General features: G+C 38.6%; 1 protein-coding gene across 3 annotated transcripts in view; it reads left to right on the top strand.

The window, feature by feature from the left end:
* Positions 1 to 25,373, top strand: part of gabbr1b (gamma-aminobutyric acid (GABA) B receptor, 1b) — a 721,337-nt gene that overhangs the window by 627,077 nt on the left and 68,887 nt on the right. For all 3 annotated transcript variants that reach the window (XM_051933715.1, XM_051933714.1, XM_028800495.2), the window contains 6 exons: positions 12,706 to 12,807; positions 12,964 to 13,029; positions 16,907 to 17,098; positions 17,902 to 18,147; positions 20,258 to 20,321; positions 22,848 to 22,925. In XM_051933715.1, coding sequence (XP_051789675.1) covers positions 12,706 to 12,807; positions 12,964 to 13,029; positions 16,907 to 17,098; positions 17,902 to 18,147; positions 20,258 to 20,321; positions 22,848 to 22,925 — 748 coding nt within the window. The remainder of the gene's footprint in view (positions 1 to 12,705; positions 12,808 to 12,963; positions 13,030 to 16,906; positions 17,099 to 17,901; positions 18,148 to 20,257; positions 20,322 to 22,847; positions 22,926 to 25,373) is intronic.

The following is a 25,373-nucleotide window of genomic DNA, read 5'->3' as shown; positions in this document are numbered from 1 at the left end:
TTACGATTTGAAATATAAGGTGTCTGACATTCCGATATATAAGATGGAGCGAGATTATTTAAGGCTTTATAAACCATAAGCAGATTTTAAAGTCAATTCTGAATGACACAGGTAACCAGTGTAGTGACATCAAAACTGGAGAAATGTGCTCGGATTTTCTTTTCCTTGTTAGGATTCTAGCAGCTGCATTCTGCACTAGTTGCAAACGATTTATGTCTTTTTTGGGTAGTCCTGAGAGGAGTGCGTTACAGTAATCTAGTCGACTGAAAATAAAAGCGTGAACTAATTTCTCAGCATCTTTCAATGTTATAAGAGGTTTAACTTTTGCTATGTTTCTTAAGTGAAAAAATGCTGTCCTAGTGATCTGATTAATATGCGATTTAAAATTTAGATTACAGTCAACAGTTACCCCTAAGCTTTTTACCTCCGTCTTGACTTTTAATCCTAATGTATCCAGTTTATTTCTAATAGCCTCATTGTATCCATTATTGCCAATCACTAAGATTTCAGTTTTCTCTTTATTTAACTTGAGAAAGTTACTATTCATCCATTCTGAGATACAGGTTAGACATTGTGTTAGTGAATCAAGAGAATCGGGGTCATCAGGAGCTATTGATAAATACAGCTGTGTGTCATGAGCATAGCTGTGGTAGCTCACATTGTGCCCTAAGATAATCTGACCTGTAAAGTTAATGTAAAGTTAATCAGCAAAGTTCAAGATGATTCTTAGTGTGCATTAAGTGCCATTTAGATGTTTATATTTGGTCTTCACCTTTAATACTTGTACTGACCTTTCATTTGAGCTTCTGGTTATTTTGCAAGCACAGGGACTTACTACTTAACATTGTGAACAACAATTGGACTGTTTAGACAGGGTCAACATTTGGAGACACATAATTCTTGCAGAGACATACTTAGAAAATGGGAGGAGTGTAAATTAGCATAAGTGTATAACAACAAAAGCAAAATTGTGGGATACAGAGACATACTGAAGAACATAAATAAGTGCATGATATGACAGTATTGCGTGAAATGACATGGCTGCAGTCTGATCAAAGATGATTTCCTAAACATCTATGCAGTCTTCAGTGATCTGCTAGTGTCTTTATGGCCGATTGCTTCCTACTAGGATAGCTTATCCTTTGTTTGACTTTTGATTGACAAAACAATGAGCTTCACATATAAATTAATGTATCTCAGTTAGCTATTCCTGGAAACAGTGATTATTATTCTATAAAAAGACTAAACAAATAAATAAATAAACAAATCAATAATGCTCTCAGCCAATAAAGAAAATGTCATCCATCTCCCAGCTTTTCAGGGCTAACAGTTACAAGATTGCATCAATCACTGATTCACACATGAGAGACGAATCATTGAACTACAAGTAGCAGAAATTCAGGACATAGTAGATAGATGGCTGTAGGAGCAGCTTTGGTACAGAAAACAATGGCTTATGTTGCAAAATATTCTGCAGAACTGGCAGGTGTTCTAAGGAGCATTTGGTAAGGGTCATTGCTCTGGATTGATGCTGTTTTTACCTTATAATAATGATTTGCATAAAAATGTAACAAACAAGATGGTTAAATATGTAGATAACACTAAATTGTGTGTGCTATCAAATAATCTCAGCTCAATTAAATGCCTGAATCGAACCTTGTCATAATCAATTGATATGTGATATGGATATGTGGTAAGTTACCATTAATATATTACATATAGAAAGAAAAATATCATATATAAACATCTACGCGTGGAAGTGTGTGTGTCTGTCTGTCCAGCCTGGAAGTGAGAGGTGGAGTCAGGGTAAGGGCTCCACCTCCGAGGAAACAGAAACTCGCTTAGCCGCTAATTCACAAACGATGCAAGCACATTGGGAAAACGGTATCCTTTTTACTTTTCCACCCGCCACTAATACACAAGCAAGGCAAGCACGTTGGCAAAACAAAACCTCCTAGGACAGAGATGCCCAGAGTAGTTCCTGTTAATTACCTGACATCTCTAAATTTCCATTTTTTTGTCTGACGATTTCAATAGTATCCAGGACCCCCGTTTTTTTACAGCATGGGCTTACACAGCTAGTATGATATAATTGACAATTAGGGAATTACAAAGTACATCTTATGAAAAGATGTATTATTTAAGACTCATCTCTGTTCAGTACAGAAGTACTGAAGTAATCTGAAAAGGCCAAAATGTCTGAATTGACACAAGCCACTCTAATTTGGGGTGTAATGAATTGTAATGATTTACTTCATATGGCAGAAGAGCATAATAAACAAGAATAGCTTAATATTTGAAATATTCAGATGTGTGCTTCAGTCTAAATATTCTCAATTGAAATAGAAACATGTAATTTTTCACCCTGTGATAGAGGTTCATAGAGGGCTAGATCCCCAGCAAATGATCAGATCATATTTGTAACCACTGGCCTTGAAATAGTCTAAAATGACACTTCACATGTTTCAAATCTGTCATTTTAACCTTTCTCTTAGAGGGCAAAAATATTACCATGTTCATGATCAGCAGCCTTGAAATAGCATGCCTATATTACCGATCTCCATTTTTTAAAAATATTTTGGAAAAAAAATAGCTTAAACCCCTTGTATCCCATTAGAGAGTTGGTTGGGTGATGCAGTATGCACTTCTTCAAGTCCTTTTGATGGTTTTTGCTGAAGGCACTGATTGGCATACTCTGTATCATAAGAGTGTAATTTCCTGAACAAAAATACTATCCAAAAATGGCCAACAACTGAGGGAATTTTTGGATGTTATGGCCAACAAATCCCAAAAAGCTTAATGTTTTGCATAATTAGATATCAAAATGATTGGAACAGTGCATCATATGTGGGGGCATTGGACAAAGAAACCAAGTGATTTCAAAGTGTTCATAAGTAATTCTTATAAACACAATAGGATGTTGGGTTTCATAGTATCTGCACTGTGAGGATTACAAGTCAAGATGTAAAATATCTTGTGACACCACATCTCTCATACTCTGTATGGCTTTGGTCTACAAATTACACAAAGGAAAAGCCCAGAGAAAGCCCAGAGATGAGCTCCTAGACCTATTTCATGATTATGAGCCAAGATCAGAGGAGCTGATTCTGTTTGGCACAAACTAACCAGCACTAACAGACCACATATCAAATCAAAATTAAAATCAATATACACTGTAAAAGTGTTTTTTTAAGTATGTTCCATTTGGCTTAAGCTAACCAACACTAATAAACCACCTCACGAAAGTTTGAAGTGGACAGATATGAGAGGTGCTAAATTATTTGTTTTCATCCAGACCTTTATGTTCTTATGTAGTACCGTCATTGACTATTCAGAAAAGCAAAATGGCTACATAGGGGGATATTATGGACTTTTACTGAATACCATGTGCATTTCTGGCCATTTTGCCTCACCAAAAAGTGAGAGCTCATAGTTTTAAGGAAAAAAAGGCATACAAGTACCTCCCTGGACTAAAGGGCATTTCCTGAATCGAGAAGGCATCTTGCAACATTTAAGTTAGGCTTCTACACAGAATCACACTCACACTCGAAGAGGGCTGGCTTAAAAATGGTTAGGTTATTTAATGACTTATTCTATTTTTAGTGTGAGTCAGAACACTTAGATAGATAGATAGATAGATAGATAGATAGATAGATAGATAGATAGATAGATAGATAGATAGATAGATAGATAGATAGATAGATAGATAGATAGATAGATAGATAGATAGATAGATAGATAGATAGATAGATAGATACTTTATTAATCCCAAGGGGAAATTCACATACTCCAGCAGCAGTATACTGATAAAAAACAATATTAAATTAAAGAGTGATAACAATGCAGGTATACAGACAGACAATAACTTTGAATAATGTTAATGTTTACCCCCCCCGGGTGGAACTGAAGAGTCACATAGTGTGGGGGAGGAACGCTCTCCTCAGTCTGTCAGTGGAGCAGGACATTGACAGCAGTCTGTCGCTGAAGCTGCTCCTCTGTCTGGAGATGATACTGTTTAGTGGATGCAGTGGATTCTCCATAATTGATAGGAGCCTGCTCAGTGCCCGTCGCTCTGCCACGGGTGTCAAACTGTCCAGCTCCATGCCTACAATAGAGCCTGCCTTCCTCACCAGTTTGTCCAGGCGTGAGGCGTCATTCTTCTTAATGCTGCCTCCCCAGCACACCACCGCGTAGAAGAGGGCGCTCACCACAACCATCTGATAGGACATCTGTAGCATCTTATTGCAGATGTTGAAGGACGCCAGCCTTCTAAGGAAGTATAGTCGGCTCTGTACTTTCTTACACAGAGCATCTGTATTGGCAGTCCAGTCCAATTTATCATCCAGCTGCACTCCCAGGTATTTATAGGTCTGCACCCTCTGCACACAGTCACCTCTGATGATCACGGGGTCCATGAGGGTCCTGGTCCTCCTAAAATCCACCACCAGCTCCTTGGTTTTGCTGGTGTTCAGGTGTAGGTGGTTTTAGTCCCACCATTTAACAAAGTCCTTGATTAGGTTCCTATACTTCTCCTCCTGCCCACTCCTGATGCAGCCCACAATAGCAGTGTCGTCAGTGAACTTTTGCACTTGGCAGGACTCCGAATTGTATTGGAAGTCCGATGTATATAGGCTGAACAGGACCGGAAGAAAGTACAGTCCCCTGCGGCGCTCCTGTGTTGCTGACCACAATGTCAGACCTGCAGTTCCCGAGACACACATACTGTACTGAGGTCTGTCTTTAAGATAATCCACAATCCATGCCACCAGGTGTGAATCTACTCTCATCTCTGTCAGCTTGTCCCTAAGGAGCAGAGGTTGGATGGTGTTGAAGGTGCTAGAGAAGTCCAGAAACATAATTCTTACAGCACCACTGCCTCAGTCCAAGTGGGAGAGGGATCGGTGTAGCAAATAGATGATGGCATACTCCGCTTCCACCTTCTCCTGGTATGCGAACTGCAGAGGGTTGAGGACGTGACGGACCTGTGGCCTCAGGTGGTGAAGCAGCAGCCGCTCCATGGTCTTCATCACATGCGACGTCAGAGCAACAGGCCTGGGATTTTGTCCAGGAATAATTCCTGTTTTAATTGTGATGTGACTAAGATAGGCTTTGGCTCCCTGTAGCCCTAAACTGGAAGATGAATGGATGATAGAATCCAGTTCACCCACCATGTTTCTTTCATGTAGATAGTAAATCATATACTGCAGGACCCCTGTACAAATTAAAGGGAAGTGGATTGATTTGGGAAGTTAGAAAGTATTTCCTCATGAAAAGGGGCATTGTAGTCTGGTACATTCAACTGAGTTACTCTAACAGGATGAGATATTTGAACATGTAGCTTTTAATTGTTTCAGTAAGCAGTCTCTTTTTTAATTCAGGACAAATAATTGGCTTAGTCAGCAACAAATTAATTCCCCAATTCCAGTATCAGATTAAAATTAATTTTACATATTGTTACATTTTATTTTTTTACAATCTTATTTATATTAACAGCACCTGCAAACAGCTAAACAGCAGTTATTTCTAGTATCACTGAACAGTTAATACTCATTACGTATTATTTTGAATAATAGAAAACAACAACAAAATCTATCAAAAATAAATAAAATAAACATGTCTGTGTGTTTTCAAAGCTCATGCAAAGTCAATTAGGTATGCAGACCAACTTAATGAACAAGGCACGTAGCTTATTTCGAGGAGTGCTGACTGGGAACTCTTTGGTCCTCTCTGTGCTGTACTATTTGTACATCATGACCGCTGTGTGTTACTTACAGAATAGTTGGTTGCTAAGTGTTTTGCCATTATAGAACAGACTCTCACTGTGGGAAAGCAATCATCCATCCTTTGGCAGTTCCTCAGATGCTTTCTGTACCCCGCTTAAGATTTAGTAATTCCAAATCTTAACTTCACATGATCATTTTTTCATGGGTCTCTCTATTTTACCTTCAGTCATCACTGTGTTTGCCCTGAAAATTGTTAGACTCTTTCTTTGTCCTTGCAGTGTATTCCTTGGAGATCCTTGGCCAAGGTTTCAAAGTAATGAACCTGCTGCAGCTGTATTTTCACATTTTTCTCTTGTTTGCCCACTGTCACCACTAACCATAGTAAGCTTTCAATCATTGGAAGAAATGTTTTAGTGCATTGTCATGTCAGCACTTTCACTGGGCTGCTATTGAATCCTTCAGTTGGGATATTCCTTTAATCTAACACAGTAAAGTAAGGAATAGCTCAAGCTTTCTTTGTTTTGGTCATTAATTAACTGTTTTCCGTTGTTTCTTCAACTTTTCCATTGCTTTGATGCTACCCTGGCAAGGATATTTTATATGTGAAGTCTCAGGCTATGCTGAGCTTTTTCAATTCCCCTGAAGATTTCCCAAATAAGACTATGTCTGGAATTCAGTTCTTAGTGTAGTGTGCTTTCAGTGTTCTGCATCACTGTTTTTGAGTCTATATTTTATAATTAGTCCTCCTCCCAGAAGATGTATAGATACAGTGTTTATAAGAACTGTTTATCCCCTTGGAAGTTTTCACGTTGTATTTTTGTAGTGAGAATTAAGCATTAAGCAAAATGACACATTTTATTGGCTAACTAGAAAGATTACAATATGCAAGTTTCTGCAAGGCTCCTTCTTCAGGCAAGATGTAATGCTAGGTAAAACTGGAATGCCCTGTGTTAATGTAGACACTAGGACATATACAGCATTGGAAAACCTTTAAGTGAGACATCTTAGCTTTATGCTTGAGGTTGTTGTCTTGCAAGCATTTCTTGTATTTTTTGCATTCATTTTGCCCTCTGTCCCAACAAGCATTCCACAAGCATCCATCTGTCCCTATGTCGTCTCAAGGTCTCCTATTTTTTTTACCCATGCTGAGCAGATACTGCATTGCTCCATAAACTTTTTCAGTGTTTTCATGCTCTGCTCAAGAGCACAACTAACAGTGTAAAGTATGTTTCCCTGGACAATACTGAAGTCTGACCTGATACCACTGGAGTTTCATAACTATATGCAGTTGCCTTTTCAGTGCAATAGTTTTATAATTATACTTTTCAGTGGTTTGTGATTAAGTTTCACTTCCACAGTTTGCCCATACAAGAAGTAATGAATATTTACATCAGTATTTTACTGCTATATATGCAATGGATTACCCTAACTACATCAAGACTGCCCCAAGTCCTCTTTCCGATGTGTCACATTGTAGAATAAACTGCTCAGATGGGTTGAAATAATGAGACGTGCAAAATAACCTCTTTGATCCTCTAAAACTTGCTCATAAGTGTTTCCACAATGAATCTTTATGAATTATCTATTGTGGAAACTGGGGTACTCCAGCTGTCCTAACCACAACACAGACAGGCAGAGACACAAGTTCAGAACAGCACACATTTATTTACAAAAGGGGAAGCATGTCTTCCTCACTCCCCTCAACAGCACAGTACACAGAGCACCAAATATACAGTCCATTCTGTCTTCTTCTTCTTCTTCTCTCCTTTCTGCCTCTAATCCTCCACGGTCAATCTTTTTGTACGTCTGGCTCCTTGAGTGGAGTGAGGTGGCTCCTTTTATGTTGACCCTGGGAGTGTCCCAGGTGGCTCATTAATCAGACCTGGAATCACTCCCAAATTTGCTGAAAGCCTTAAGTAGAACTCTGCAGCTCCCTACCTGGCGGCCCCCATGGAACCCAACAGGGCTGTGCCAAACTTGCGGGAGTCCATGGTGCCACAGCTGACCAGGAGGGCTCCCCTCTAGTGTCCCGGAGAGGTAGATCCTCTCTCTTGCAGATCCTCTGTCCCCCAGACCTTCCACCCAGCTGCCGTCCCTGCCGGGTAATGGCTGTGGCCGTCAGTCACACTATCGATATCTCTTACAAAGCGTGAAGGCATGGCAGTTGAATCTTACTGAACAACTGACCATGGTAAAAAATGTTGTAGTTCTTTGACATCTGTGGGTCTTAGCATCAGTTCAATGGTTAACAAATGTTCTGAGTCAACCTTAACCCCCTTGGAGTTAAGTAGGTTACTTATGTTGGTATCCTTTTTCAACCTGAGGCACAGCTTGTATGGATTCAATTTTGCAGTGTATTTTCTGCAATTCGTACTTTCATCTTCTTACTATGGTCCTGCATTGCTTCTTCATCATTATCTTCATTCCCTACAACATGGATATCCTCCTTAATTTTGAAATATATAATTCCATCCATTATCCAACTTATACTTTTTTTCACATCAGAAACAGAGAACTTGTTGACAATGAATAATGTCTTATATTGAGTTCCATGTTTAAAGACTTTGGATTAATACACATTTGTAGTTTTTTTTATGGTGTACTTTCACCATACTGCTAGTCCAGTGTGTTCTTTTTTTGTCAACTGGAGCTACAGTGCCCCATTTCTGTTCTTCTTTTGGGTAATTTCACAGGCACCAAACAACCCATCTTTTGTTGAACTGCATGGCTTCATCATCACACACCATTTTGAAGCGCCCCACTGGTTTGCCAAAGGTAATACACAGCACTTCATCTTTACACATTGAACTGGCTTTACTGTTGGCCCTGTGTTTTGGCAGACAGTAGCAAGTATTTTATTACTCATTCCTTGCTCATATTTATGGCCATATCATTTGCATTGTATAGTGCCTAGCTTCCTGATGGGTTGTATTTTCCCTTCTTTTTTCCTTTTGTTGATATAGTGTGCACTGTTGCAGAATTCTGTGACTTTTGCTCCTTGTCAAGACAGCTCTGCAGATTTTTCTATCTGTATACATTGGCCTAAGCTAAGATTGGTCTGTCCAAGTAGACACCCTTTTAAGTGTGAGTCAATTGTATTCTGTCTCAGACGACAGAGTCTGTGATCTCATTGAAATTACAGGTTGCAGCAAGAGTCTTCAGTTATGTCAAAAATTTGTCCCAGCTCTCGTCTTGACCCTGATTGCATGTAAAAAAATGTATCTTTCTATCTTCTCATCTGCCTTGTGGTCAAAAAATTCCTGCAATGCTGCAATTACGTCACTTATCAATATAACCTCTAGTTCCATATCTCCATTTTTTCACCAATCAGGTAATCTAACAATTTCACTTGGTATTAATCTGTTTTATCTCTCATCATCAGGTCTTTATACAAGTTGAATTCTTCTTTCCATCTTTTCCATGTAAGAGATTAAATTAGAATTGTCAAAGTCTATTTTCCCAGGAGGCTTCAGGGCACTTTCCATCTCAGCTAATGCAATTATTGTAATCACAGCCTTCTTAAAATGTAAAGTTACTCAGAAATCGAAGGCTTGTCAGCCTGACAGTTAGTGCGGAATCCTGTCTATAACTAGCTCACAGAAACCTCTGCGTCCAATGCCACACAAGTTAGTCCCTGTGGCATGTTTTTTTCCCACTTCTGTTTAAACAACATTCATGTTTTTCACGCTAATTCACCAAAGTACTATATTTGAGTACAGTGGCCACAGTATTTCATGTGTAGTTCAATACAAACCTTCATTTAACAATCAAAAGATCTATTTACTGGTCTTCTCTACACGCCATACATGCATAATAAGATGCATTTTACTGTTTCACAAACAAATGAATCATCCCATAACAATGTCACATTCTAATATACTCTTAATATATTTCGCATATTGCTACATTAACTACCCAAATCAACTCAGTCAACTGAAAGGTATCCTCTTTTTGCAAAATTTCTAATATTGATGATCTAAGTCTACAGGCATATTTCAAAAATTTCAGTGCGATTTAACAGGGCAAATTGAAAAAGCAATTACAATTTTAGGTGGTGCTCTTTAACTTTCAACGAATCATAATTATTATGGTGTTTAAAAATATTTTTTGTAACTAAAAGAGACAAGGAGAGTAAAAAAAGAGAAGTAGAAAGAGATGTATTAGTGTTTTTTTAAACTTTGGTTAGGCATTATATAGGGAGATGGGTTACTTAGGAGTAGTCCTAGTTTTGTATTAAGTATAATATCAGGAAAAATCAAGAAAGCCAGTTCCCCTAGTTTTCATTTCCAAATGTTCTTGTTACCTAGGTTTTATGCTTACACATGCATATTCAGACACAGTGTAAATCTGGTGTATAATTCGAGAAATGTGTGAGATGTATCAGGAACATTTATTGGGTTCATCTACTCTTGCTCTTGAAGATTAACACACACAGAGGTATACACACCACATACACATACTGACCAGAAATATTGATGCAATCAGGGTCAAGAAGCTGCAGTACATGCTTCTCATATCATTTAAACTTTTGTGTCCTGTATACAGACACTGTGTAAGGTCGGTGTATAACTCAAGAAATTTGTGAGACATACCAGGAACGTTCATTGGGTTCATCTACTCTTGCCCTTGAAGATTAATACACAAACACAACGGCATACACACACATCCACATAACGACCCTATCCAGACAAAGTCTTGAGTGGAGCCAATTGCCAGTCACTCCGCAATATGCAGATAGGACACAGACACATGCATACAGAGAGATCCAATCCAGACAAAGTTTAAGTGGTGCCAACTGCAAGTCGTTCAGCAATATTCTGCATTACATTCTCGAAACAGAGATTCAGTATCACCAGTTCTAACAAACATGCGGGTGTCATTTTGGTTATATGCTACTTACTAACCAAACTATATGTCTTGCTTTTACCACAGTTGTTCTAATTATTGAGTAGTGACCACAATTGCCTTGATAAACCCTCTGAATGAGAAAAGTAGGATTAAACTCACACTTGGTACCCATTTATTATTTCAATCACTCTAGATAAAAGACAAAGTATAGGAAATAAAAGCAATGTTATATTTATTAATGTATAACAACACTAGAAGAAAATATAATAAAAATTAAAATAGATAGCAAAGTCTGGATATTAACAGTCCTAGAAAAGCTCACTGAAAATCAAAAGTGTCAAAGAATGAATGTTCTGAGCGGCTTTTGGTTTAGTAATCAGCGTTATTCGTAGTTACTTTTTCTGATGTCCAAATCAAATGATTTCACGTCTCTTGATCTCTGATTTTACCTTTCTTTTGTTGTTTTTCTCCCTCTTCTTTTCTCCACCATTTGATCTATCAGATGAGCCATATTTAAGTTAAAATACACACATTGGGTTTTGGGGCATGTGACCTTGCACACGTTTGACTGGCCATCATGTCCTAATTGTGAATGACTCTGATTAAAGTGTTTAATCTTTTAAGTACTTCATTCCTTTCCCAAGCTGTAAACTAATTCAGTAATTCCTAGTCCTACGTCATCTATCCATTCAAATAATATATAAATTATAATATGAATAATAATAATAATAATATAAGTGAATTAAAACTGGTTCTGTGGTATGTGTGTATTTGCCTTTCTCAGGTAATAAAGTAATTGAATAAAAGGATGACTGGAACAAATGCATAACTTACTAGTACAATACAAAAGGATGCTTGCAATGCTTGTAAGTCCTGCAAATTCAGTTCTTCCTAGTTCGGTTTGAGCAAAATTTTAAAAATTAAAAATAAACAGTATGCAGTTGAAAATCTGGAAATTGTCCACACCATAACATAGGGTAATACATTCATTTTACAATATATGTGCTGCTGTTTAGGAGTATGCAGGTAGTTGTTGCTCTGCAAAAATGTAATTCACCATAATCATGTAAGATTCCCACTTTCCTTTAAAGTGTGGCTCATATAAATACAGCACTCCACACGCAGAGCACACACCACACACACATAAGTGCTCTTTTCTGATTCACCTCCCAATTTGACATCTTAAACACTGAAATCTTAATTTAGCAATGCATTTAATTAAATATATTTATGATTTTTATTGAAATCAATTTGATAAATGTGGAATGTAAAGGAATATAAGGACCAATCCAAATTGTTGTAAAAAGCACAATTTTGTGCTAATCTGAACCCCACTAATTTAAATAGTTATTTAAATCTCTTATTTAGTCTTTGTTTTGTACCTATTGTAAAAGTATAATTTTGTGCTAAATTAAACCGTAATTGTTTAAATAGTTCATTAAGTCTCTTTCTTAGTCTCCCATTTTGTAATCATGTTATCTGTGTAGCTATACTCTTCTTTTAGCTTAACCTGAGAGTGCTATAAATTATTAGATCTAGTGCCTGAAAAAGTCAATGTTTAGAAAGTCAGTAAAACACCTGGCTGACAATAATCAATTATTGGCAATATAATTTTCTAATATTTCCAAAGATTCAAATACACTACATTAAGATAACAAATTCTGACAATGGTGCATCTAAATGTGTTAGAACAGTGTGAGGAGACATGCCAGGTTCCTGAAGCCTTTCAGAGTGTTGCCTAGTGACCTGACATTTCTTAATTATCGGCGAAGGCACATCACATATTAGGAGACATGCCAGACAACAGAATTGGTTTCAAGGACAAATGTAAAGTGACATTTGCTCAGATGCACCAACCAAATTAATTTTTTTTGAGAAATGTCATGGATAGGATGATTATCAAATTTACCCTCATTCTGTTTGATTAAGTTATACCGTATTAGTGCCACCTGTCACGTATTTGTTGTTTTTCTCTTCTGCCCTTTTTTTCACCTGGCTTCTTCTCTGTACATGTTGCATGTAACTAGTTGTTTGTCATCTTCCTCTGATTCAAAGCACTTCTCTCTCTGTCCTTCTTAATGTTCCTGTCGTTCTGCTGATGATTTATATCTGTCCTCGTCTTTTGTCTCTGCAGACCTTGGATGATTTAGAGGAGCGAGTCAAGGAGGCAGGGATTGAGATCAGCGTGCGACAGAGTTTCCTTACCGATCCTGCCATAGCAGTTAAGAATCTCAAGGTATTGGCCTCAGACTTTCAGGGTCAATGAGGAATTTGTGTTAGAGCAATATGTTACCCTAGGAACCACAAAATATATACTTTTGTCGCATTAAACATACATAGTGTCATTTACTCAGACCTCCAAGATTTGCTAATTCTGACTAATTTCTTTTAGCGTCAAGATGCCAGAATTATTGTGGGACTCTTCTATGAAACAGAAGCCAGGAAGGTCTTCTGTGAGGTGAGTGACCTGGTCAATTTGTTACAGCAATTAAGTGCCTTGACATTTATCTTAATTCCACCGTCTCTCTTTAGCTGCCTTAAGATGCTCAGATAGTGGTGTTCAGCAATCTTGAAAAGCACACACCACTATTTGTCCAAAATTATTTACTGGATAGCATGCATACAAAGTCTATTGATGGACACTTGTAGATACCTCTAATCCAATTTATGCAACTGTGCCCCAAAAGGAATGGCTAGAAATAACTAATATGGGGAGTGGGAGAAATTGTAAATTCCATAGAACCACTATAGATGTTAGGAATAAATCAAAACCTATGAAACTTCTTTGCATCTCCTTGTGCTTTGGAACAATGTTTCTGCTATTCAATATAGATATTGATTGTCTATATCTAATCCTCATGTAATAATTCCCTAATTTAATCCTCATGTAGTAATTCCCTAATATTAGTACAATTGAAAGGGTATATTTTGGCTTTGCCTACTATATTTTTTCAGAGGAGTGACATGTGCCTGTCTTGGTTGGTTAAATACAAGAAGGGCCGCTGCATTTTGGAGCACCTGCAGCAGCTTGATAGCACATGTGGGTACTCTTGCCAGAAGTGAGTTGCAGTACCCCAGACACAACAAGACCAACACCTGGACAATTAGTTGTGCTGCATACTCTGTCAGATAAAGTCTGATCTTGCGGATGTTGAACAGTGTGAATCTGCATGATTTTGGAAACAGTACAAATGTGGCAAGAAAAAGATAGCTGCTACTCAATCACCACCCAAAGATTTCATACTGCATTGGCAGGTGTTAGCAACAGTGAACCAAGCTATATAGAGATGGGGAGCTGAATATACTGGGCAACCCTGTGAATGTCTAATGCACACTTAACAACTCTCCTCACCAGGACACACTGTAGGATCTGCCTGAGATGTAGGACTCAAACTATTTGCAAACTCTCCTTGTGATGCCAAAGGTCAGAGAGGGTGGCAAGTAGTATGTTGTGGTTGACGACGTTAAAGGCAGAGGAGAGATCTAGCAGAACCAAGACCAATGACATGCTGCTAGCTCTAGCAAATCGTAGCTGGTTGACCACAGTCAGTAGAGCCATCTCAGTCGAATAGTTCCTCTTGCAGCCGGTCTGGTTGGTATTGAGCAATCTATTCTGTACAATGAAGGAACAGATCTGGTTAGAAGCAGGACGTTCAAGTGTTTTGGAAATAAAGGAAATGAGGGAGCCAGGCCTGTAATTGTTAACTTGGGACGAACTGAGTGTTGGTTTTTTTGAGAAATGGGGTTATCAGAGCGTGTTTGAAGATGGTAGGAAATGTGCCTGATCTGAGTGGTGTGTTAATGATGTGTGTAGTTGCAAAAATGAATGACGGGACGTGGCCTGAAGGAGATATGGAGGGATAGGGTCAAGTGGATAGGTAGTAGGGTGACTGGAGAAGAGGTCAGAAACATCAGTGGCAAAGAGTGGAGAGAATGTGGAAAATGTTGGGTGATGCTTGGGAGGAGGAATAATGGATGGCAGAGAGGGTCAGAACTGATTGCTGATAGCAGCAACTGTATCCTGAAAAAAGATGGTAAAGTCATTAGTAGACAAGGAGGTTGGGGGAGGAGGTAGAGGAGGGTTAAGAAGGAAGGTGAGAGTGGAGAACAGAAAGCATGTATCAGTGGTGATGGTAATTCTGGTCTGATAGAACCTTACCTTAGCTTTGATGGTGGCAGAAGAAAAAGGAAAAGGGATTGGTACTTAGCCAGGTCTGCCTGATCCTTTGACTTTTTCCAATTCCTTTCAGCTGTCCTGCACTCAGTCTGTTGATTGTGGACTGCTTAAGAAAACCAGGGACAAAAGGGTCTTTCGTGTGCAAGTCTGGAAGACAGCGGACAGACATTATCAAGACAGGAGGACAGAGTCAAGCATAGGATGTTTGTGGCAGTATTGGTGTCAAGAGAGGAGAAGTGGTTAAGAGAAGGGAGAGCAAAGGAGACTATAAAAGAGAAATGCGTGGGTGAGAGGGAGTGGGGGTGACGGCAGAAGGATTCAGTGGGGGGAGGAGGAGAATGACAAGAGGGAACAGCAGAAAGAACTAAATGAAAAAGTGGTCAGATGTGTGTAGGGGAATGACAGTTGCATTAGTGGGAGTGCAGTTGTATTGGAGAATGAGGTCAAGCAGATTTCCAGCCTTGTGAGTCAGTGGGGTGTGGAGATGTGCGATGCTCAAGGAGGTAAGAAGAGTGAGAAAGTCAGCAGCACAAGGGCGCTGTCCAGGTGAATGTTCAGGTCCCTGAGAATGAAAAGTGGGCTGCTGTCATCTGGGAGGGAAGAGAGCAGTCCATCCAGCTCAACAAAGAAGTTCCTGAGCAAACCTGGATGGAGATAAATAACAACAATGGTCATGTTACTGGAAAGGAGACAGAAATTGCTTGGTACTCAAAAGTAGTGAAGTTGCATACATTAACTGGGGCAAGTGAATCTCCAGCTCTTAGACATAAGGATACCTGCCCCCTGACCCCTACCAGTGAAGTGGCAGGAGTGGGAGACGTTGAAGGTGAAAGTGCTATTGGTGTTGCTGTATTTTCTGGTTGAGTCCATGTCTCTGTCAGAGCCACCACCTGGAGACCCCTTTGGGTGGTGAAAGTTGGAATAAATCTACTTTGTTGACCGCAGACTGGCAGTTCCACAAGCCAAAGGAGAAGAACATGTCTGAAGTGGTGGCTTGATGCAGTGGATGAAGGATGTCTGGATTTCTCCCTCTGCTGCTAAAGGGACGAGATAAGCATCTTGTCTTAATAACAAGAATGTATTGATGACGCATGCTGAAGACGATATTGAAAGGAAAGCAAAACACAATGCCTTAGTTAAGTAGAAGTGTTGGTGGACTCACACAGCTAGACTCGAGGTCTTTACACAAGTAGGGGTTCACACAAGGTGGGTTGCACACAAGGGCTGACAACAGCGCAACAGCACTGTAAGTCTCCTGAAGTAGGGAGCAGCTGAGTGAGCCCAGCAGCAAGTCTCAAAGCAATTATCAACACAAAGCAAGGGAGTGACATTTGTTAAAAAGACTGAAACTAGGCAATAAGCAGGCGAAGAAAAAAAAGACGTGGGTCGAACGGTATACTTAAACCACAACAGTAAACCGTAAAATCAACTTAATAATGATAATAATATCTAAGCCCAGATAACTATTTACAATGCACAAGTACAAGTCACTAATAGAATCCCAAACCTAAAGACACCTAACATCTCTTGAAGCAGACACCTATAAAACCAGAATTTACTCACCTATATTACATAGGATTAGAGGCTAGATAATTAATTTGTCTGTGGAAAATGACTTTAACTTGAAGTGCATGAAAATTTACAAAACAAAATATTAATGAGAAATAAATACATCTAAAACATCTTGTGATGCTTTAAGGGGACATTGCTGGGGAGTCAACAGAATAGATCCTTCTTTACCAATTGATAGATTTTCTGGAATATTTTGGAAAGTGTGTGCTCTTTTTGAAAACATGAAACCTTTAGACTATATGTTAGTGATTATTAATTAAAACACAAATTCATCACAGCATTTGGTATGTACTTAATGCAAATGAAGGAACAATTGTATCAATTTTTTATAATGCTTGGTTTTGATGTTTTACATAAATAAAATAGGAAATTTTATGGGTTATTATGTTTAACTAATCCTACTTAAAGAAAACACACTCAATTATGTGTCAGTCAATGTTTATTTATTTTTTTATGCTGTTTATAATGGACACCAGCTGGTTTTAGAAAATCAAAGAGTACAATATTATACATTATATATAAAAGGAAAAAAACGCAACACGTTTTGCCTGAATTTTGAGGTGTTACTTAATTTTGTCCACTCCAGGTCTTCAAGGAGAAATTATATGGTAAAAAGTATGTCTGGTTTTTGATTGGCTGGTACGCTGACAACTGGTTTAAGATTAAAGATCCATCAATCAACTGCACAGTGGAGAACATGACAGAGGCTGTAGAGGGTCACGTCACCACTGAGATTGTCATGCTGAACCCAGAGACTGTAAAAGGGGCATCCAATTTGGTGAGCAAAAGCTTAGTTTGCTTTCACAGGTCGCAAAGAGACAAGTTACTAAAAACATGCCAATATCATAGTCATGCATGGCAAATGACCTGTCACTTTATCGAGAGGAAGAAAAGGGCTGCATAATTGTACTGCACAGCATGGAATTTCCACAGAAGCTATTTATGTTGCCCTGCAATAAGAAGTAATTCCAATAAATCATTTTTTGTACATGAGCCTTTGCTTCAGTGCATTGCTCTAATTTAATTCTTTATTTGCTCTATAATATTCTCTTTTTGCCTTTCTTTCTTCAATCAGTGGGTAATCCCATGTGGTTTATTATGACAAGAATACTTTTATTAAATTGCATTTCCTTCTGTCTTTTCCAGTTAGGTTGTTCTGAATGATTATTAATATTACTCTGTATTTTAACTCATCATTTTATTGTGCCCAAACTATTGCTTTTATCATTTCTTGCTATGTTGTATTTTAGCCATCCTTTGTTTCTCAGTACAGAAGACTGTGTTGAGTGGATTATTGTTGCAAGTTGAGGATTAGTTGTAATGAATAATTAGAAAATCGCTGTACTGAGTGCTAAAGTTTTGACAAGAGGCCTTAGTATTCTGAATGGGAAACGATACTAAGTACGCTGCTATGCCTGCTTTCGTTCATTTTGTTTTTGCCTGCTGCTCATCCGAAATGTATAATCTCCAATGAGTTAGTATCTCACTTTCACGCCTGACTGTATCGCTCTGATTCTGTGACTTTTGCTCCTTTTGTTGAAATATTCATCATTCTGTGCACTTTGTTTTTCTGTTATGTAGACATCTCAAGAATTCTTAGAGCAGCTAATGAAGCGGCTTGGTGGGAAAAATCCTGAGGAGACTGGTGGATTTCAGGAAGCCCCACTTGCCTATGATGCCATTTGGGCTTTAGCCTTAGCTCTCAACAAAACAGCTGAGCAGCTTGCTAAGAAAGGGCTGCGATTAGAAGATTTCAACTACAATAACAAGAATATCACTAATGAGATATACAAGGCCATGAACTCCTCCTCATTTGAAGGCGTTTCTGTGAGTAGGCTGAATTGCACTATGGGTATACTGAAGCTACATGGGGTGTGGCAATACACTTAGGATAGACAATTCCACTTGGTGTACTCTGGATTTTTAGTCAACTGAGCACTCAACCTTCAGAGCCAAAGACCTGCGTCCCAGTCCAGACGTTTCTAATGCATTTGGCTGCAAAGGTGAAAATATTAACTCAGATAAGCACATAAATGGCCTTTACCCTTGAGCAGTGTTGCCCTTTGATTACATCTTGTCTTTGGCAATCTAAACTAAATGTTTTATATAGAGAGAAGAGTAATGGGCTGCATGATTAACCCAAGTCACTATCTAAGGGGACATGGGAGAGTGTAAAGAAATCCCTGAAAGAAATTAAAGTGACCAGATTTGGTCATAAAGATTAAATACTCTATTGATGAAATATGTTTTAAACCCATTGATCAACCAAAATGAGCACTGCTCTGAGCAATTTAATGGCTTTCATCGAAGATGCAGTCAGAATTATATTGCAAGCTTATGACAATAACTTTGAAATTAGAGGCAATCGATTTATCAAGACGAATGTAGCATTTAAAATCTTATTTTTAACTTCTCAGATGACATCTTGCCTTCTTGAGATGTCATATGCAATGTCCCACTTTTACGCATTTACCTGAATATCTGAACATGATGGCTTTGTCTCATCGGGAGTCTAACATCACATGAAATAAAGACTTATCTAGACCTTTTTAGATACCCTATTTGCATAGAAAAGGTTGTTGTATTCTTTAAGAATCTTGTTTTTGAAAAACATCAGGCTCACTTCTTCCTACTCCAAACTTGGAAAATACCATTTTTATTCTCTCCTAAATTCTGGTACTCCTAGTGTTCAAATAGAAAACATATTATATGACTCCCCCTGATGGAACAAGCCCCAACACCCTCAAAAGTGCCCTTAGGGATAATGTTAATAATATCATTATGATGATAAATTGAACAGTAAATGGAAAAATAATTAGACTACAGTAATCCCTCCTCCATCGCGGGGGTTGCGTTCCAGAGCCACATGCGAAATAAGAAAATCCGCGAAGTAGAAACCATATGTTTATATGGTTATTTTTATATTGTCATGCTTGGGTCACAGATTTGCGCAGAAACACAGGAGGTTGTAGAGAGACAGGAACGTTATTCAAACACTGCAAACAAACATTTGTCTCTTTTTCAAAAGTTTAAACTGTGCTCCATGACAAGACAGAGATGACAGTTCTGACTCACAATTAAAAGAATGCAAACATATCTCTTCAAAGGAGTGCGCGTCAGGAGCACTGAATGTCAGAAAGTGAGAGAAAACCAAACAAATCAATAGGGCTGTTTAGCTTTTAAGTATGCGAAGCACCGCCGGTACAAAGCTGTTGAAGGCGGCAGCTCACACCCCCTCCGTCAGGAGCAGAGAGAGAGAGAGAGAGAGAGAGAGAGAGAGAGAGACAGAGAAAAACAAAGTCAAAAATCAATACGTGCCCTTTGAGCTTTTAAGTATGCGAAGCACCGTGCAGCATGTCGCTTCAGGAAGCAGCTGCACACAGAAGGTAGCAACGTGAAGATAATCTTTCAGCATTTTTAGACGAGTGTCCGTAGTGTCTAGGTGTGCGAACAGCCCCCCTGCTCACACCCCCTACGTCAGGATCAGAGAAAGTCAGCGCAAGAGAGAGAGAGAGAGAGAGAAGTAAGCTGGGTAGCTTCTCAGCCATCTGCCAATAGCGTCCCTTGTATGAAATCAACTGGGCAAACCAACAGAGGAAGCATGTACCAGAAATTAAAAGACCCATTGTCCTCAGAAATCCGCGAACCAGCAAAAAATCCGCGATATATATTTAAATATGTTTACATATAAAATCCGCGATAGAGTGAAGCCGCGAAAGGCAAAGCGCGATATAGCGAGGGATCACTGTAGTCAAAAACATATTTTTCCTAACACATTGTGGATCAGAGTGTAACATTCACTAATGTCTTGCTTAGGCACACAGAATGAGAATCCTGAACAAACAACCCTATTCCATGTATGCTTCAGTTGACTCGATATAGAAGTTAAAGTTATATGTACTTATTGTCTCTTTCTCATTCTTTCTGCATTCTTTAGGGTCACGTGGTCTTTGATGCCCAGGGATCCAGAATGGCATGGACCCTAATTGAACAACTACAGGGTGGGTAATATTCCAGTTTTAACCTTTGCAACTTTCTGGGCCTGTTTAAACTGAGAACAATTTATAAATAACTAAGTGATTGAAGTGGAAACAAATAACTGCAAGCACTCTCTGTTATTGTTGTCTTTTTCTTTATCCTTATGAAGCATTTTTAAATTTTCCCCCCTTGAAGTTTTGAATAGCCCTGATATGCATATTTTATATCGTAGAGAGCGTGGGAGATGGCCCCCCCGTTGAAATTTCGAGTGCGATTATATATGTAGATTATGTTGAAGGAGACACCCTTGCAAGTTAAAGTGGAAGGTGCTGGTACAGACTGGTATTCAACCATTTATTGTCAGTACAGCACTGCTGAAATGGAATAAAGTTGGTACTAGCCCACTTCAAGCCCTTATAGTAACTAATGTCAGGGTGTTCAGTCTTTCCAGGTCAGGCATTGTCTTACAAGTAAATTAGAAATAGCTTTTGCAGAAGAAGTGTAGAATGAAAGAATGGGCACTGAGATTTGTGGATACTATTTTTCTGTTGTAATCTATTGTTTCTAGAATCTCACTTTTAGTATATGAAATATTTAATGCAAGTTGTGCTTTTAAAAAATGTGTCAATGTGTTACATTACATGATAGCATTAGTTAGTTCTCCTTGATTTACCACTTTCAAAATATCAAAGACATACGGACAAATATTCTTAACATTTTTTCAACACTTAGCACTGTCCCTTCACAGCCCAGGGTTCACTGCTCCACTGCTTTGTGGAGCTTGAGTGTTCCCCCTGTGCTTGTGTAACTTTCCTCCTACATCCCAAAGATGATAGGAGAGTAGAGATATTTGGGCCTATAAGCAAAAATTCAGCAGCAAAGTGTTTTGTTTGGGTTTCAAAGGAAGAAAATAAATTCCATATGAAAGAGTAGCCTATTTCTGGGAGAGTGTAGTATGTGGAGTTTAAGTGGCTTTTATACAGTGAATATCTAAAGTCAAACCACACTTATTTAACCTCTGCTTTGGTACAAAAAAATCTTTAGATTAGAAAAGGTAAAATGTAGGTAATGATGCAATTAAGTCGAATTTTATAACAAAATTACTCTAGTATATAATGTGAACACATTCACATTATATGTGCCACATCCATATGTGCCATTGCCTGAAGGTTTGCTGTGTCTCCCAGCACAGCCTCAAGGGAATGGAGGAGATTCCAGGAGATGGGCAGTTACTCTAGGAGAGCTGAACAGGGCTGTAGAAGGTCCTTAACCCATCAGCAGGACCGGTATCTGCTCCTTTGGGCAAGGAGGAACAGGATGAGCACTGCCAGAGCCCTACAAAATGACCTCTAGCAGGACACTGGTGTGAATGACTCTGACCAAAAAGACTTCATGAGGGTGGCTTGAGGGCCCGATGTCCTCTAGTGGGCCCTGTGTTCAATGCCCGGCACCATGAAGCTCGATTGGCTTTTGCCATAGATACTGTACCAGAATTGGCAGGTCCACCACTGGTGCCCTGTGCTTTTCACAGATGAGAGCAGGTTCACCCTGAGCACATGTGACAGACGTGAAAGGGTCTGGAGAAGCTATGGAGAATGTTGTGCTGCCTGTAACATTGTTCAGTATGACCGGTTTGGTGGTGGATCAGTGATGGTCTGGGGAGGCATAGCCATGGAAGGATGCACAGACCTCTACAGGCTATATTGTGAAAGGTTGGGGCATCAGTGAACCCCAAACCCTGAACACAAATGCTCAAAACAGTCCCAGGTTCAAATCAAAGGGGTTTTTATTACATAAGTACCTTTAATAGAAATAAATAGGTTGTCTCTTCTCTACTTTTCTCCCTCTTCTCCCCAGACTTCTCCTACAAGACATGCATTGCCTTCCTTCCTCCCAGCTCTGACTCTTTGAGCTATGGAAGTGGGCTCCTTTTATGCTGAATCTGAGAGTACTTCCGGTGACGTGACAGTACTTCAGGGTCATAAGAAAGCCAGGGAGGTCATAAGAAAGCCAAGGAGTCTAACTATCGTGCTGCCCTGTGGGTGTCCAAATTGGGACTCTATAAGAGGGACACTGCCACCTATTACAGTAGGGGATGAACTGGTCCCAACTGTCCTCTCTTGCTGGATCCTGTAACCCCAATCAGGACAGAAATCATAAGGTGTCCATTATATATATATACAGTTTTAACATTTCTATCTATCTATCTATCTATCTATCTATCTATCTATCTATCTATCTATCTATCTATCTATCTATCTATCTATCAGATAGATAGATAGATAGATAGATAGATAGATAGATAGATAGATAGATAGATAGATAGATAGAAAATTGCTGATCTGATTAGCAGCAAGAACAGGCCATTTAAACTGTTTTACTTTATTGACATCAAACTCAGTGATCTCTATTTGACATTAAGTGCACAGAAAGACGCCCAGCTAGACAGATGCTGCCCTTCTTTTCAGGACTCTATTTATTTGTGCTTTGGGGCATTATTGACGAGGATTTGGCCAGACTGTTAAATTAAGTTTATTGTCATCCCTCAGGTGGCAGTTACAAGAAGATTGGATACTATGATAGCACAAAGGGGAACCTTTCGTGGTATGCAAATGACAAATGGATTGGTAAGTAACTATAGTTTACGTTTGGTACAGCATGCAAAAAATGTTCAATGAAAGGTTTCCAAAGAGAATTTTTAAAAATCATTTGTTTTTGAGCATTATTCAGTGATTCTAATAACTGTGGACAATAATGTTTTGTAATTGAATATTGTAATTGAAGGTACAGTCTGTTTTTGTAATATTTTAATTGTTTAACCATATGTCCCATCCAGACCCATTGAATAAAAATAAAGACATAAATGATCCACGTGTAATTTCTTGTTATAAATATAATCCAGCTCTTAATATAAAGTTAAAAACAAAACATATCGCTTGGTGGGAATACCTGTGGGAACCCATGCCTTTTCCTGACTTTTAGCTAAAAATAAGTATAACCTTGCTGTCTAGCTGTCCAGCATATTAGATTGTGCAATTTGTTCTGAGAGTCTATTGCAGTTTATGAAGCCCGTTTATGTGAAAAAGTCATCACAGATGAGCATCAAAGCTGCTTGCTTTATAGACTGAAGAAAGGAGAAGCAGAGCTGCAGTGTAAAAACTCAACCACAAATATTTAGACTGAAAAAGACTGAACAGATGTACAGTGCAAAATTGTATCTATAAAGGTCAGCAAAACAAATAATCATTAGGGGGGCTATAGCAAAATGTCATTTGTAGATGTATAGTGTCATCGGTAATTAGTAAACTGTCATGGCCAGCTGAAAACTAAAAATTTGCCATCAACAAAAAAGATGTTTCAAGAAATTCCCTTTTAGTATCAATTTTGTGTATAAGAATGAGTTATTTTTTTGTTTGCTAGGTGTCATTAACTGACATACCTTACTATTCTTTAGAGAGTAAGTTCTGTTTGTAACTGAAGCAATAGACCTTCATGTGAAGGTTTTCTTGCAGGCCATGACAGATTCTTCTGCATTCCTGAGGATGGGGAAATACTAACTGTAGACATTTTCAAAATGTGAATGTGCCAAACGTGGAGATAAAATGTCACCTTTAATTACATCTGTTAAATTTCACATTCCAGCCAAAACTGTTTTTGAGACATTCATGCAAATACCGACAGGGCTTCTAGCAAAACAAATGCTTTCCTTCTTTCTGATTGCCCCATGCTGGAGGGCTGACATTTTCTCCTTCCTCTGGCTGTTACTTAAAGGTTACTCTGCTGGAGGGCACAGACCCCACTGTGGGTGGGAGTGAAGAGGCTGGCAATGAGATTAATGGGAGGAAGTCAAGAAAGGATAAATGCAAGAAAAAAATGTAATTATTAATAGTGACCAGAGCTAACTCATGAGTTTGGAAATGTCAGTAAAACTGCATTTAACTTTACTAGAGTTGTGCAGCTATATATTTGCTAGATAATTCTTATGTGGGGTTGCATGGTGTCTCTTAGTGCTGCTACCTCATATTTCCAGCATCCTAGTTTTAAATCCCACAGCCTGTCATTTTTTGTGTGGGGACTGCATATTCTACTGGTGTCTATGTACATTGTCCACCCAGGTACTTGGATTTTTCTCCTCTAGCCCCAAAGACGTGCCACTTAGGTTAATTACTTACATCCTGTAAAATGGCCCAAGTGTTCACACGTGCTCTACAGTACAATGGACCGGTGCTCCCACTGCTTCCAGGAAAGGCTCTGACCTCCAACATCCCTGGTTTGAGAGTATAATGTATGTTTCTATGTATGGAACTATAAGTCTTAGACTGTATCTCTTCATAATGCAAATATATAGGGGCATTTATACACCTGATAATGAAATATATAAAAAAACATACACAAATATCAAACATTTCGCAACAAATGGTTCACAATTCAGTTTTATTTAAACGAAATGTACAAATTTAATTTCCATTTGATGGTATTAAGAGTTAAGAACCTGTTTTGTTAAATAATGACTGATAATGTGGATGAAAGACTTAATTCTTCCTAATTAAACAAGAAATTAATGAAAATATTGCATTATATAGATTAGTTAACAAATCAGTCTGTTCAGACATCATATACAGCATCTTTCATATTTGTTGGCACTTCGCTGGTTATTCAATCCAGTCAACAAGGTTTCAATCCTTAGTTGCTATGTGTGTAGAGTCTGCACGTTGTCACAGTCCTGGATGTGCTGGTTAGATTGATTGGAAACTCTAAATTGACTTGGTGGGTGTAAATGAATGAATGGTACCATGAATGGTTGTGGCTCCAGTGTTATGCAAAATGTTGCCAGGATAGACACGAGTCTCTACCACCCTACAGTGGACAAGCAGGTTTCAGAACTGAATGAATATAGGTCTTTTTCATCCTAAACCTAGTCTTCACTAACTTTATTAAAAAATAGCATTACAGTTTTATTTCAACCATCCATCTGGTTTCAAACCCATTTAATTCAGTTCAGTATCTGGGTTACATTTTTACAAACCTTTCCATGATGGATGTAATGGTGGCAGTACATTCTTTCATTCCAGAAT

Source organism: Erpetoichthys calabaricus, chromosome 1 (genome assembly GCF_900747795.2).
Source record: "Erpetoichthys calabaricus chromosome 1, fErpCal1.3, whole genome shotgun sequence".
NCBI classification, from domain to species: domain Eukaryota; kingdom Metazoa; phylum Chordata; class Cladistia; order Polypteriformes; family Polypteridae; genus Erpetoichthys; species Erpetoichthys calabaricus.
The sequence above is the reverse complement of the archived record's forward strand: the minus strand, read 5'-3'. Positions and strand labels throughout refer to the sequence as shown.